Genomic DNA, 16,399 nt, shown 5'->3' with positions numbered 1-16,399 from the left:
CCACAAAAACAAAGCAACTAAAACTACAAAACCACAAACTCACAGCAACTTTCATAACAAAAGTTGATGAAATACCTCCAAGAATTTTCCTAAAACTCAGAGCTGGAGACAAACCACTGATAGGTACCCATATCATACAAGGGTCATCTTTGTGGAATGTAGAGGGAAGCTAATGGGGTAAAATGATGAAGAAGAATGGGGGTACCCAAGTGTAGAGTAAATGAAGAAGATCAGGCTTTTGCGCCATTGGCCTCTGTGGCTATCACCTGTGGCCTTGAATGGGAGGCACTTGGGAGCATGGGCCCTGGGTACACTTGCCTGATGGTGGACACCTGGAGCATGGTGTGGGCATGCGTAAGTGGGTACACCTGAGCCTGGAGGCTGAGCATATAAGAGCAATGTGGCTTGTTTTCTCCTAACCTGTGGAGATGATGCCAACGGCTTCAAACTTCTCTTTTAAGCTGCCTGAACCGATGATGAACCTACCGAGCCTGGGATGGTTGCAGAACACCAAGTCACCTCTAAGTCTTCAATAAAAGTGTAGAGGATAGACAGCAACAGCCAAATTGCTGTTATGCAAGGAATTACCCTATGCTCTGAAAGGACTTGAGCAGAGAGACCCTATGAACTCTTGAATTTTACCAGCTGAAGATCCCATTCAGGACACAGCTCCACTACTGGGAATAAAAATCGTTATTAAATAGGTCAGGAAGAAAACGAGGAAAGGAAATATAGTTACAGAAAATTGGTGCAGGACATAAATCTGGAGAGCTCAAAAAAGGTAAGGAATAACCCTCTTCACCGATTCTCCTCCATGCTTGCCCTCCACCCCCACTGCCAAATCAAGATTCAGGAAAATGAATTAGCAGCAGATCCATAGGAAAAGACCACATGATCAGTCCTTTATCATTAGTGTTGTGTGCAAAAATTTTCTCCCAATCAGTGGGGTGTCTCTTTGTTTCGGTTGCTATCTCTTTTGCTGTACAGAAGCTCTTTAATTTGATGTAGTCCCAGTATGGAAGGAACCCAAATGCCCAAAAATAGATGACTGGATCAAGAAGATGTGGTACATATACACAATGGAATATTACTCAGCAATCATAAAAAGATAAACTCGTGCCATTTGCAGCAACATGGATGGAACTGGAAGGGATCATGCTCAGCGAAATAATCCAGAAAGAAAAAGAAAAATACCGGGTGGTCTCACTCATAGCAGGAATTTAGAAAACCCAAATAAGGGATCAGGAAAAAGACTAATATAATAAAGTAAAAATCAAAATCAACAGGCAACTATAAACCAGAGACATGCTATGGGGTGGGGGGAAGGGAGTAGGATCAAAACAAGGGTGGTGGGAATTTTATAGGGACTACAACCAAGATGAAAATGCATACACTGTACAAAAATGAAAAATGATGTAAAAAATTAAAAAAAAAAGACCACATGAATGCACAAATTCCCAGCTGATGCCAATGCTGTTGGTCTGAGGCCACATTTTAAATGTTGACATCATCACTGGGAGATCAAGTACTTTCCAGCAATGTTTGTATGTAACAAGATTCTACTTACGTAATTGGATGGCCCTGTGGTGATTGCTGTAATACACATAGTTACTGTAAGGAGGGTCAAAGTGGAATACCCAATTTACATGACAGTGGGGCAGGGATTATTTACATGGCATAACACTAGCAACCTGCAGCAAATTGACTTGCCATTTTCCTTAAAATTGTGAATCTTTAGTAAAGCATCTGTCAGCTGCCATTACTGTGTGCTGAATGAGCAGGGCTCTATACTCACTGGGTAAGTTACTGGAGTAAGGCTATGAGCGCTAAAGTAAGTAGTTACTTCACCAATGAAAGGGAAGATAAGTGAATAATATAATTATAGTTTGCATTATTCTGGGATTCAAACAATTCAGAATCTCCAACAAGCTCTGGATTTTGCTTTACCCAGAAATACAACAAACACAGTTCTAAGGGATGGTCTGTGATAGAACTAATCAGTTCGCCTGCCCCACCTTCCTGAAAGCCGTCTATGCAGGTGCACAGCAGTCAACCTAACTTGAGATGGAAGAAACTGATCTGTCTTGGAAAAGGTAATACACAGGGGTCTCATTACACTTTTGCATCCCTGCTGAGTATGCAACTTCTTGTAGCAATCACAACCAATGGCTACACAGGACAAAAGGCAGCAGCATCTTCAAAAGTATTTTTATTGCAGTGGTATGTGGAATCAAGACATTTAAGTAGATCAGTCTGTATTAATCGGTACACCAAAGTGTCCCAAATGAACTAAATCCAAATTCCATTTTTACCACTGATATAATTAATTTGAAGAGCACTTAACATATATAAAAAAAGCCTACTTTTATACTCAGCCTCAATTTCCTCATCTGCAGAATGCGTTTCATGCTACCAACTTCATAATCTAGTGAAGATTAAGTGGAATAACAGGTAAAGTATCTCCTGTTGTACTTGGCAAGTTTGAGTATTTCTCACCTAATGACACTTTTATTTCACACACATGATTATAGATAACCTAGTTAACATCAGGTACATTGCTGAGTATTGAGAATGATGAATACACATATGGCCCTGTAACTTTGGAAGATTTTTAAGAGTAGACTTTACATAATTGTGTTTGAGTAAATACTAACAACAAATACATGTACCCCTATTTACAATAGTGTATAAAAATATTTGGTAATCAATCAGAGTTTTTAGACTTAAGAAAAATGGTTCTTTGAAGGTCTTCCAATGGGTTGGAAGAGTCTTCTCTCCATGCCTGTATTTTTTTCAAGAGCTAGGCCAATAGCAACTAAGCTTGAAAAGTAAGCATTACTTAATCACCCTACCTCCAGCAGGTGACTGAGGCATAAAGTAGCAGCAGCCCCAGCTTCAAAGTGTCCCAGTGTTGGACACTCTACTCTATTTCCCATACTAGAATAACCTGAAAGATTTCAAAGCAGACTAGATGGGATATAGAATCCCATTTAGTTCCGATTGTTTATCTACAGAGTTTTGTGTACTGTTTATGATTCAGGAGAGAAAAGGAAAAGGATTATTTCTATCTCATTTCTTCAATCTTCTGCCCCAAGGACTTCAATCTCTCCTCAGAGGACTCACCTAGTACGGAAGTCACCTAGTATGGAAGTAGCAACAAAAGTTGTGAAATGTAATTGTTTTTTCCTACCATGATAGCGTTTGGTGGATTAAGGAGACAGCAAAAGTATAATTATCTAAAATAGTTCAATTAGAACAATTTTCATCTTAATTGCAAAGAGTGACGGAAAGTTTCAGGAAGCAACAACACAGACAGAAAAAAAAGCACTATATCACCAAGGCAAGGCAAGGGAAAGAAAAAACAGTAAGAAAATGAAGCTAATGAGCTCTCAAAGAAAGAACAATTAGGGCCTCCCCAGTGGCGCAGCGGTTGAGCGCTGGGTTGCGAAGCTGCCCGCAGCCTCTGCAGCGCCGGTTCGATCCCCGGCTGCTCCCCGGCCACCGGAGGAGGGTCCCACATGGCGTGCAGACCTCTCCTGCCGCCCTCTGCTCCCCTCAGCAGCGTACTTCAGTCCTTCTGCCTGCTCTGCTCCCCGCTCTGGCTCTGGTGAATTCTCTCACCCTCCCGCGCTTCTGACTGTACCCAGTGCATGTATAAACAAAAAAACAAACAAACAAATAAATAAAACATGCCTCTAAAAAAATAAAAAAAAAAGAAAGAACAATTATACCTCGAGCAAAATCAGTGTTAGTGTTCTTACCAACCAAACAGACCTTTCTCATGGTATGCAAAGATATATTTTACCAGTAAATACTTTTATAATTTACCTCAAACCTGGATTTGTTGAAAACATTTTCAAAAGTACCCTTCTTGTTAATGTTCATTCAAGAAGGCAATCAGAACTAAAGTCGGTAGGATGCACTCAAATGAAAAAAGCAAAGAAAATCTATACATTTTCATCCCAACTTTATTTTCCTGCAATCCAAGGTAAAACAATGCTATTTGGTATGATTTAGTATTTACATTTTAGGTCTGGGAATGTTCAAATTTTTTTTTCATATAAATTAATATTAATAATGTTCCCATCCTTTTTCTTGAAGCAGAATTGTCTCAAAAGACTATTACACACAAACCAATAAAAAAGGTGCTTATGAGTAGACTGAGTAGCCTTGTAGTTTCCATCAGAAAACTGATGGAAAATAAGGTGTTTTTTTTTTTTTTAAGAAATGCAGGAGAAAAGCTAGATATAATTATATGTAAATGTAAGTATTTTCAGCTTATGTTTGGCAAGTCAGTCCAAATTCTGTAAGATCACTAAGGAACTACATGAAATACCATCTCAGATAAATATATTCCCCGAAGTTACACTTATATACTCTGGCGTGGTCATATGAAACTCCCAAATAGGGCCTCCCCGGTGGCACAGCGGGTTGAGCGCCGCGCTGTGAAGCTGTCCACAGCCTCTGCAGCCGCGGGCTCGATTCCTGGCAGGCCAGGGAGAAACTCACATGGCGCAGCAGACCTCTCCTGCCTCACCCACTGCTCCCCTCAGCACTGTCTTTTGTCCATCTGCCTGTTCTGCTCCCCGCTGTCTCTGGTGAATTCTCTCACCCTCCCGCGCCTCTGACTGTACCCCAGTTCTTGTATAAATAAATTAAAAAAAAAAACAACTCCCAAATATTTTAGGGCATGCCTTAGTAGTTTGCAAAAGGATTTAAGTAATCATAAAAGTTGATTATTCCTGGAAAAAAGCAAAACTCAAGCTCTTTTCTTTACAAGTTGAATTTTGCTTTCAGTGTTAAAATTAAGATCCAGATTATATAGCTAAAACAGCATAAGTGAATATGTTGAACAGAAACTTCAAATTAACGACCATAAAAACACTACGTACAATGCTTTACATACATCAAGCTGTAGATTAAATAGAAAAATGGCTCATGTCTACAGGTTATTAATTGACCAAAATGTCAGAACCACTGTTGATTGAATTTTCGTTTAACTAAGTAATTTGGTCACTTAAATGAATTAACTCTTGTTAAGCAAAATAAGTCAGAAGGAAAAAGATAAATACCAGATGGTTTCACTTATAGGTGGCATATAGATAAACTGAACAAAAAGTCAAGAAAAAGACAAAACTTGCAAGCTGATCATAGATTTGAGGCATCCAGCAAGGGCTGGGGAGGAAGAGATATCAAACAGGGAGTTAAGAGCTCAAGGGACTATGGTGATAGATCATGGGTGCTACGGTGGTGGGAAAACTATGGGGACTACATCTGAGAAATCAAATACTGTACAAAAATGAAAAACGATGTAAGAAAATAAAATTTAAAAAATTATGTAAAATACCAAAAAAAGAGGTAACTTCATTGAATGATTAATAACTTATTCATTCAACTTATTATGCCCACAAACTAAGACTAGGGATTAGACATTAATAAGTACTCAACAGATATTGATGAGCTGACAGTATTAATTTGTAACAATCAGAATGAAGAAAAGTCTTGAAAAACAAACACATAAGTTAAAATAAACCACTCATTCAAGAATGATGTGCACAGTATAAGTCCTTTTATAGAAAAATTTTTAAATTCTCACAAAACCACAAGTTTCCAGAGTCAAGCATGCAATGGAATGGCGAATACTGATTTTTATCCTTACCTCCAGGCAAGGAATAAAGACAGTAACATCAGGTAGGCATACCTCATAGTCCAGAAGTCTGTAATTGTTCCTATTTGGATCTAAAGCAAATGTAAATTTATTTTGATAAAACAGGATGAGGTACATGATTGTTCATTATATCATTCTCAAACTAACAAATCTGTAAAACAAATTTACAACTAGAAAAAGAGAATACCAGAATTTTGCAGGAAAAAAATGTACCGACATATCAACAGTATTTACTAGCTAATCATATATTTTATGCATATAATTTATTTAAGATCAATGATCAATAGATTGATGATCTATACATCTTCTTTTATAATTTCAGTATAGTTAACTTTTTGGCTTTTAATAAAGCAAATTTCCTTTTCTTCAAGAAATAAAAATTTGAGGAAAATTTATATTAGAAGTATCTTATATCATCCAATTTAGTCAGAGCTGCTTGAAATTTCAGGCTTTAATGATCACTTACTGATCTACATTGATATGGGGAACACAGACATATAATAAAGTCACAAGCATTCTATTTATTATTATAGCAAACACTTTTATGGCATCATGAAATGAGTTAATACACGTAAAATTAAGCCACACAGGATTAAGTCTTTATTTCAAAAAAAAAAAGGAGAAAGAAATTAAACCACCAAAGATACATTTCACATAATAACAAAATATAAAAGAATGAAGCAAAGTGACAATGGAAAAATGGCTAAGTAATGGATTTAAGAGACTTTAAATCCACCTGACTTCTTGCCTTCTTTGTCCTTCCACTGTTACATATGTAAAACAAGTATGGTAATAAAGAATGGCCTTGTAAGACTTAGCAGGAAGTTTAAAGGAATTTTCAAAAAGCATTCAAATAATTTATAAATACCATTAGTAAAAATATTTATTTTATTATACTTTCTGTTCAGTGATGGAGTCCTTTAAAATCAGTCTTTGTTTTTAAACACTGATTCAAATACTCAACTGGAGAGGTATTCGCTTTCTTCCAAAGTGATACTTTCGTAGCGTATCACAGTATTTCTGATTAAGGAAAAAACCATACGAGGCGTGCACTACCTGAGGAAAGAAAGAGTACTGCAGCACAACTGGCAAAGTTCTAAGACTCAGTTCAATCAAGCTGTGAATTGTCCATAATGTTTGTGACTCCAGCACTTTCCAGTATCATATTGAAATCATATTCTTTGTCTCGTGTGAGATTTCTTATATAAATTAGAAGAATTTAATTTCTGTAAACATTTGCAGTGCCACCAATTTCTGTGAATGGTTGAGAGTGCTGCTCCAAAAAAGAATCATTTCTTACATGTCCACGTCCAGACCCAAAATAAAAGTCAACATTTTTCTGTGAAAAGAGAAATACCCAAGCAATATGAAAGCTCTCTTATCCACTTATTTCACGCATGTAATAATTCCCCCATAGATTCCTGATAAATTAAAAATGTTTTCCAGTTACTTATAGCTCATCAGATGTATTGTTCACCTTTGGTAATCGACATTCTTCACTCGAGTGACAACTCTGAAGGATGTCCTTGTAGTGGGCCTTCAGATCTTCATATAAAGAAACAGTTTCTTGTGAGTGAGCCAATGGTAATACTTTTTCATTCAGTAACATCTGAACTTGGAATTCTTCTTTAGGATTCTTAGCATTTTTACAATGATAAAGAACAAATATTAGGTTGGAGGCATAGGGCACAATATGACCACTTCGGAACTTTCGATGCATTTGTTCCTTGTAATTGTAAGCTGTTAGGGGCTCCTTGTCTTTGAAGTAGCCCATGAGAGAAAGTAGTGGAAGAAGGGTCTCTGCATGACCAAACTGGAGAATGACTGGAGAAGAAATTGGCTGAGACCTTAAAAGAGAAATTGAGAAAAAACAAGTACATATATTTGTGTCATAGAATATAATGTCTACGCTTACAAGTAGTGTACACTTTCTTATTTTAAGAATCTTTACAAATACAACTGAACAACATGGTTGAAATTCTGTGTGGTAGATAACAACATTTTATACTAGAGGTTAAGGACCAAAATCCAGGCTCATTGTAGTATTACAAATCCACCTAAAATAGTGTTCATGCATATTATTCTTTAAATTTAATGAGAGAATAGTTTTTTTGAATCAAGAATTTGAAGCAGATTATTGTATTTCAAAATTGTTTGCTTTTCTGTGAATGAAATTAAGCAAACTGTCCCTTAGTAAATATTGGTAATTCTGCGGAGCTCTTCTGAATGCATTTCAAACTTACAAAAGACAAGCAATATTCAGCATATGTCCCGGGGAAAACCAAATCTGAACAGGTAATGGTAACTCATATAATCCTTCAATCATTTACAAGACCTGACTTGGGTATCACATTCAGAATAGAGAGACAAACAACCTATTCTAGCTGACATAAGTTGTATAATAGTTGGAAGTGAAATTTATACCTGCCAGAAATACAACAGCTTTAACATTATGAGTGTAGGGTAAGGTAAAAAGTATCAGGCTTTTCTGCCCTCCCGCCATTAGGATAGATGACAGAACCCTGTGGTCCTGAATGCATGCCTGATGGCGGGCACCTGGAGTAGGGTGTGGGCATATGTAGATGGGATTCACCTGGGCTAAGATTGGTCTTTTAAGGGTGGCATCATGGGGACGCCAGCAGAGCAGAACGAATGGAGAAAGGAGAACCACGAGAGAAGCAGAGAGAACGTCAGAATGCCCAGAAAGAGTGAAGACTTGACAGCCTCCCAGCCTGCTGTGTGCCTGGTAAATCCCAATAAAAGCCTGCAAAAGCCACTGAGAGCTCCAGGACTCTCTCCTTCTTTACCCCGTCTTGCATAGGATCATAGAAAACCCGCACAGTGTCCTTCCATCCGTTACAATGAGCTAAGTTTAGTTTTTTTCTTTTCAAGTTTTCCATGAGTTTTTCTGGTGAATATTACTTAGCCATTCCCCAGATTTTATAGTAAAACTATTACTACTATTTTTTTTTTTTTGTGGGACCCTCGCCGGCGGCCAGGGAACGAGCTGGCACTGCAGAGGCTGCGGGCAGCCTCGCAACCCAGCGCTCAAATGTTGCGCCACCAGGGGAGGCCCCTGTTACTACTATTCTTTAGTATAACTTGTAACCTTATTCAACACAATCATCTGACTTCTTGCTACCATCTCATACTTTAGTTAATAAATTTAGTGCATCTGGATTTTCTAGAAGGACAGCAGCATCTGCAGCAGTTTTGCATCTTTCTGATTCCCCACAATAAAGCAGATGAAGCAACTAGATAACAAAGTCAAAAGCCATGAGAAACAAAACATAATTTATGTGTGAAAGTGTTCTTCACAAATGTAAAGGCAGGAATAGTCACTGAGCAGGTTTTCTGATCCAGCAGACCAGGTAAAGGAGTCAGAATCCTCAGTGGCTTTTTGCAGGTATTTTTATTGGGATTTACCCGGTACACAGCAGGTAAGGGTGCTGGGGGGCCGCGAGGCTGGCAGTCCTCCCAGCCCCCAGCAAGTCTTCATTTTATCTGGGCTCTCTGGCGTTCTCTGCTTCTGCTTCTTTGCTTCTCTCTTCGCTTCTCTTCGGCTTCTGCTGGCGTCCCTGTGACACCGCCCTTAAAAGCCCAGTCTCAGCCCAGGTGAATCCCATCTACCTATGCCCCACACCCTACTCCAGGTGCCCGCCATCAGGCATGCATTCAGGACCGCAAGGATCCATCATCTATCCTGATGGTGGGAGGGCAGAAAAGCCTGACATTTTCTTTACCCTACAACAAATCATCAGCAGGCTCAAAAATCAGTATATTTATCAGTATGAGTATGGAAAAAAGTGAAGGGAAGTCACAGAGCATGTAGAACTATAAAAAGCAGGAGACTCCCAGAAGCCATTAGATAGTCACAGGAAAATGCTGTGGGTCAATTTGAGGAAATGACTGCAACTGTGATAGGTTTAGCCCAATTAGTATTTGGTGAATGCAAAGGAGGTCTACCATTAGCCCACTCCTGGGGCGGGAGAAATTTATCCTCGGTGAGCTCTACAGTCACTCCAAAACTACATTCCAGGACAGAGCCCATGTGAAGGAGAAATTGCTGAAATGGAATCAAGCTTTGGCCAGAGAGAGACAGTAGAAACAAAGAAAAAGTAGGTCCAAGTAAAAGTGAGGGAGGGGACTAGAGTCAGGAAATTTCAAAAAAGAAAGCAACCCACCATATTTCTGAACACACACAGAGCAGTAAGCAAGCTCTGAGAGGTGAGAAAAGCAATCTGACATGAGACTTCTCCTAAATGATCAGAAAAACTAAATTCACATTACAATGAGTAACAGAAAAGTAAATAATAAAGAGTAGAAATACGTTCCTACGGGGGAAAAAAGTATACTAGGAATACATACTCAAAAACTAAATACAAAAAAACTCCATTAACATTAGTCACAATTATCTTTTGAGATTTATATTCTCTAAAAGATGGGCAATTTTAAAAACCACCAACTAACCATTAATCACTGATATACTTTTATTAGGTAATCTAAAGTATCTTAAACTCATTATTTCCAAGAAGCATCCACTAGATCCAAAGTTACAAAGCAGCACCATTCAGACCATAGCTATGTTTGGTTTGACCTGCATCAATATTGTACTGTATTGTCAGTATTTAAAAATTGGTAAGATATAATGTTCTTAAAAATTCTGATTTGGGGCTCTTTTTAAAAACCTGAAAGATCTAGCAAGATATAGTTCCCTAAGACAATAATCAGCTGACTAGGAATAAGGGTTACCCTTCAGAGAGGACATTTACCTGCTACACAAGATACAAAGATCACTCCAAGTTATCTAACATAGGTTGGATTCATTCCTTTGTTACTTGCCTGGCCCTATTATACATTTGAGTATGTTTAAGTCAAATCTAATACTATTACCATAATCTAAATATAATGGAATCGAAGAGTGATAAAGTTAAGGAAAAGGAAGTAATATTGGTTTACACTGTAACTTCTCTAGCCATGAGGCAGAAAGCTCAAAGCCAGGAACAACCAGAAGCTCAATGCTTCCTTATGCTCTCTGTAAGATCTATTTAGGACACACAAGAGGTCAGGAAGGATTGTGGTAATAATATTCCCATTGCCTCACAAAAAACGTATCTGTGAGGGCCTCCCCGGTGGCGCAGTGGTTGAGCGCTGGGTTGCGAAGCTGCCCGCGGCCTCTGTCGCGCCGGTTCAATCCATGGCTGCTTCCCGGCCACCGGAGGAGGATCCCACATGGCGCGCAGACCTCTCCTGCCGCCCGCTGCTCCCCTCAGCAGTGTACTTCGTCCCTCTGCCTGTTCTGCTCCCCGCTCAGGCTCTGGTGATTTCTCTCACCCTCCCGTGCTGCTGACTGTACCCAGTGCTTGCATAAATAAATAAATAAATAAATCTTTAAAAAAAAAAAAAAAAAAGGTATCTGTGAGTTACTCTCACCTCTCTTCCCCACTGAAGAATTTCAATGAACTGAGAAGATACATGACAATATATACAAAACATTATATTTTCAATATATAATTAACTTAAAATTAATGGACTACCTTATATTCTTCTTTTCAAACAAGTTTTCAGAATGCAGTGTGTACTTTACTCTTAAAGTACATCTCAATTCACACTATCCTAGTTTTCAAATACTGAATAACCATACGCGGCTGCTAGGTACTGTGGCAAACAGTATAGGATAGAGAAATGTGGGACAGTCTTACATATTTGCATTCAAAAGCCAATCAAATAAAAAGAAAAGAGAAAAAAAAGATACAAAAAAATGACCAGTACATGTTAGAAAAAAATGTGATGGAAAAAAGAAAGAAACCAACAGGTCTATGTACAATTATGATGAGTTCAAAGTCCTATTACATTCAAGGTACAAAAGAACTTAAATCTAGGTTTGACCTACATTTATTTTAAATTGAGGTTCTTAGGTTTTTATTTCAAAAAGCAATAAAACCCATTTTTTCTTTTGAATGCCTTAATGTCACGCATATGTAAAAATCAACTGTTTTTTATTTTCAACATAGTATTGAAAGTCCTAGCTAATGCAATGAGACAAAAATGAAAGGTATTCTCAATATGGATTGGGAAGGAAGAAATATAACTCTCTGTTGCAGATAACATGATTGTCTGTATCTACCAAAAATTCTGGAACTAGTAAGAAATTACAGCAAAATTCCAAGTTACAAGGCTAACAGGAAAAGTCAACTGCTTTTCTATAAACATGTAGAAATTTCAAATTAAAAACACATTACCATTTATTGATACATTAATAGAAAAAACAACACTTAGGTATTAAATAAGGAAATATTTAGAAGACCTATATGAGAAAAACTACAAAGTCGAAGAACAACTAAATAAATGGAAAGATATTCTATGTTCAGGGACAGGAAGACAATATTGTCAAAATCTCAGTTCTTGCCAATTTAATCTAGAGTCAACAAAATCAAAATCAAATTCCATTTTTGTGGGTATGGACAAACTGATTCTAAAATTTATATGTAGAGGCGAAAGATTCAGAAAGGTAACTCAATATTTAAAAGCTGATGTGTTCAAATATATGACACTACTTGTTTCAAAGATTTATTATAAAGCTACATTAATCAAAGACAGGTGATATTGGCAAAAGAATAGAAAAATCAATCAATAGAACAGAGTCCAGAAATACATCCACATAAATATAATTCACTGACCTTTGACAAAGGCACAAAGGTAATATATCAAAGAGAGTCTTTTCAACATTAATTGTTGGACCAGTGGACATTCTCAAACGCAAGACAATGAATATAGGGCCTCCCCTGGTGGCGCAGCAGTTGAGCGCTGGGCTGCGAAGCTGCCTGCAGCCTCTGCAGTGCTGGTTTGATCCCTGGCCGCCAGTGGGGGTCCCACATGGCTCACAGACCTCTCCTGCTGCGCCTGTTGCTCCCTTCAGCAGTGTATTTCATCAGTCTGCCTGTTCTGTTCCCTGCTCTGGCTCTGGTGAATTCTCTCACCCTCCCACGCTTCTGACTGTACCCAGTGCTCATATTAATAAAATAAATAAATCTTAAAAAAAAAAAAAGGAAATGAATATAGAGTCATACCTTATACCCCCTCACAAAAATTGACTCAAAATGGATCAGATATAAGTCAGTACTATAAAACTCCTAGAAGATAACATAGGAGAAAATCCAGATGCATTTATTTCTATGCACATGTGATTTAACAAGGAGGATACTTTATCAAATTCATTGAGTATTATAACATTTTGCTTGAATAACAGCATTAGGTATCTCACTGTGAGGCAGTAATGTTTAATGCTATTGTACTTTTTAGGACTTTTTTTTTTTAACTTAGATCAACCCACCACTGTCACTGTGTTCCCCTTTCCTTCCTTTCATTCTCCCTCTTAACCTTAGAGAAACTTAGGATATTTACTAATGTCTACTAATTTTTGAAAGTGTTTTGGTATCAAACTGCAATGTAAATGTGCAGCATCTGTTATTGTTTTGACTTAGTTTGCAGCACATAATTCTCTTAAATTCCCTTCATTTTTTTTTTAAATAGCTGCATTTCATCATATCTATGAGTGTCTAATACCTTTTACATACTTCACCTTCTTGATCCAATAGTATGTCAATAGCATTTAGGCTGCTTCCATGCCCTAGCTATTGTAAAGAATGGTGTTATGAATATTGTGGAGAATATGGAGTTTTTTGTTGATGCTTTCATTTTCTATGGATATATGCCTAAGATTAGGATTGCCAGGTTAGTATTTCCATTTTTCATTTTTTAAGGTAATTCCAGAATGCTTTCCAGATTGCATCAGTTCACACTCCCACCAACAGTGTAATAAGGTTCTTTTTCTCCATATCCTCTCCAACACTTCTTGTTTTTTTTTTTTGGTTTTAATATGTGTCATTCTCATGGGTGTGAGGTGGTATCTCATTGTAGTTGCTTTTTTTTTTAAAAGATTTATTTATTTATGCATACAAGAGCTGGGGTACAGGCCAAAGGTGCAGGGTAGAGGCGTTGAGAGGACTCACCAGAGACAGAGAGGGGAATAGAACATGCAGACTGACTGAAATACACTGCTGAGGGGAGCAGCAGGCGGGACAGGAGAGGTCTGCTGCACCATGTGGGTTTCTCCCTGGCCGGCCAAGGATCGAACTCGTGCTGCAGAGGCTGTGAATTGCTTCATAGTGTGGTGCTTAAACTCTTGCACCACCAGGGAAGCCCTCTCATTGTAGTTTTAATCGGCATCTCTCTATTAGGAATGATGATGAATTTTTTTTTATATGCTCCTTTGGCCTTCTGATTATCTACTTTGGTGAACTGTCTGTTCATATCTCCAGCTCATTTATTATTGGCTTATTTGTTTTTCAATTATTGAATTATATGAGTCTCTTACGTACCTTGGATAGTAGTACCTTATTAGTTATTATTGTGTGCCTATTTTCTGCCATTCAATAGGGTGTGTATGAAAATACCTCGTATTTTCTTTCACTATGTAAAAGCTCTTTAATTTGAGGTAATCCCAATTGTTATTTTTGGTTTTAATGCCATAGGGATTGAGTTACAAGATATTAAATAAGGAAGCTCAGATGACTCAGGTAGCACCAAAGGTATGACAAATGAAAGAAGTAACTGATTACCCTGACTTTCATTACAATTAAAACCTCTGCTCTGAAAAAAACAATGTCAAGAGAAAGAGAAAAGAGTCAGATTGTGAAAAAATTATTTGCAAAAGACACATCTGTAGAAGGACTGTTATCTAAAATATAACAAAGAACTCCCAAAACTCAGCAATAAGAAAACAAGCTAGTCAATTAAAAAGCAGGCAAAAGATCTCAACATGTACCTCATGAAAGACATACAAATGGCAGGTAAGCATATGAAAAGATGCTCAACACCATACATCATTAGGAATTACAAATTAAAACAAAGCACCACTACACATCTATTAGAATGTTCAATATCCAGAAAAATGACACCACCAAATGGTGTCAACAGGAACTCTCATTACTAAAGGGAATGCAAAATGATGCAGTCACATGGAAGTCAGTTTGGCGGTTTCTTAGGAAATAAACATACTCCAACCATATGATCCAACAATTGTGTCCCCTTATATTTATGCAAGTAAATTAAAAACTTATATCCACACAAAATCCTGAACTTGGATGCTTACAGCAGCTTTAATGCCAAAATATGGAAGCAATCAGATATCTTTTAAGTAGGTGAATGTATAAACTGTAGCATATCCAGATACTGGAGTATTATTCAGCACTAAAGAACTACTAAGTCATGAAGACAAGGAAAGAAACTTAAATGCACATTACTAACTTTAAAAAGCTAATCTGAAAAAGGCTATGTATTATATGATTCCAACTATATAACATTCTGGAAAAGGTTAAAGGATGGGAATAGTAAAAAGATCAGTGGTTGTTAGGGACTAAACAGGGAGGAAGGGATCAACAGGCAGAGCGCAGAGGATTTTAGTTTTAACACAGTGAAAATATTACGTATGATACGACGATAGTAGACATGATCACAAATTGGTGCAAACCCAGACAACATACAACATCAAGAAAGAGCACTAATACAAACTGTAAACTTTGGGTGATAATGATGTATTAATGTAGGGTCACAAATTGCAAAAATGTACACTAACGTGGTATGGGATGTCGATAATAAGGAAGGTGGTGGTGGTCGGGGCGAGAGGGAAAGGGAGTCTGTGGGAATGCTCTGTACCTTCTGTTCAGTTTTGCTATGAACCTAAAACTGCTCTAAAAAAGTTTATTAATAAAAAAACTACCATGTGGATACATGTGACTAAAAGGAGCATATTTTCCTTCCAAAGAGTTAACATAATCCCTCTTAACAGCTGGTGATGCTTATTCCTGTTTGACCTTTTATAAAACATACTCAAATTTCAATTTTCTTTGACAAAGTTAAGTAGCATACATGTCCAAATGGTATTACATTTCTAGTCTAAATAATATCTGAACACCAAAAATAGGGAGTTAGGTATCTTCAGAGAGTGGAGGCTAAAAGGGCTGGAGAGGTTGTGTAGGTGCACAAATACAGTAGAGGTTTTTGTTGGCTTTTTAAAATCTAAAGATGCCAAAGCAAACGCATAAGAATACTTATAGTCCAAATTTCAGCAGAAGCCACGGAAGGTACGTGCCAGGTTTCTATAAATTAAAAAAAAAAATTCTGTGAAGTGAGCCAGCTCCATTTTAGGAACATGATGCAGCTCATTGCTCTGTTTCATAAAGGACAGTACATATTTCATAAAGGACAGTAAATAAACCTGCCCAATTGCTATCTGAAAGAACCAAACCCAAGCTTTTTAAAGTAAAACAGGTCTATGACAAAGTCCATGACACTGGAAACAGCAAACGGGTAAAAGTGTGTGCATATGTCTGAGTGAGGGAGCAAGGGAGAGAGAGTGAGTGAGTGAGTGAGCAAGCATGTGTGTGTGTGTGTGTGTGTGTGTGTGTGTGTAAGAGAAAGAGGAGAGAGAACATTAAGTTTGGAAGAACAAAAGGAGAAGGAATGTGAAAAAAAAGTCGCCTCTCAGTTTACTCAGTTACTGATAAAAGGTGTCTGCACATAATTTCGTCAGAAGACTGTTGAGAATATAAACATTAATAAGATGTTTCTATCTCCACCCTATCAATGGCTCCATGTAGCTTTCTTTACCATGACCAGACCTTCAATAAACAAAGCTGCAAGGTTCTGGATGCCATGACAAAAAGAATA

General features: G+C 37.6%; 1 protein-coding gene across 1 annotated transcript in view; it reads right to left on the bottom strand.

Annotated features, from left to right (window-relative positions):
- Positions 1–7,118: 7,118 nt before the first annotated feature.
- MINPP1 (multiple inositol-polyphosphate phosphatase 1) overlaps positions 7,119–16,399 on the bottom strand; it is a gene marked incomplete at both ends in the record, with an annotated part of 34,471 nt that continues 25,190 nt past the window's right edge. Inside the window, one exon of the mRNA XM_084245460.1 lies at positions 7,119–7,515. Within this exon, the coding sequence (XP_084101586.1) occupies positions 7,119–7,515 (397 nt within the window). The remainder of the gene's footprint in view (positions 7,516–16,399) is intronic.

This window comes from Talpa europaea, assembly GCF_964194135.1.
Source record: "Talpa europaea genome assembly, chromosome: 10".
Taxonomy (NCBI): Eukaryota; Metazoa; Chordata; class Mammalia; order Eulipotyphla; family Talpidae; genus Talpa; species Talpa europaea.
Note: the sequence above shows the minus strand (reverse complement) of the source record. Positions and strands in the feature narration are given on the sequence as shown.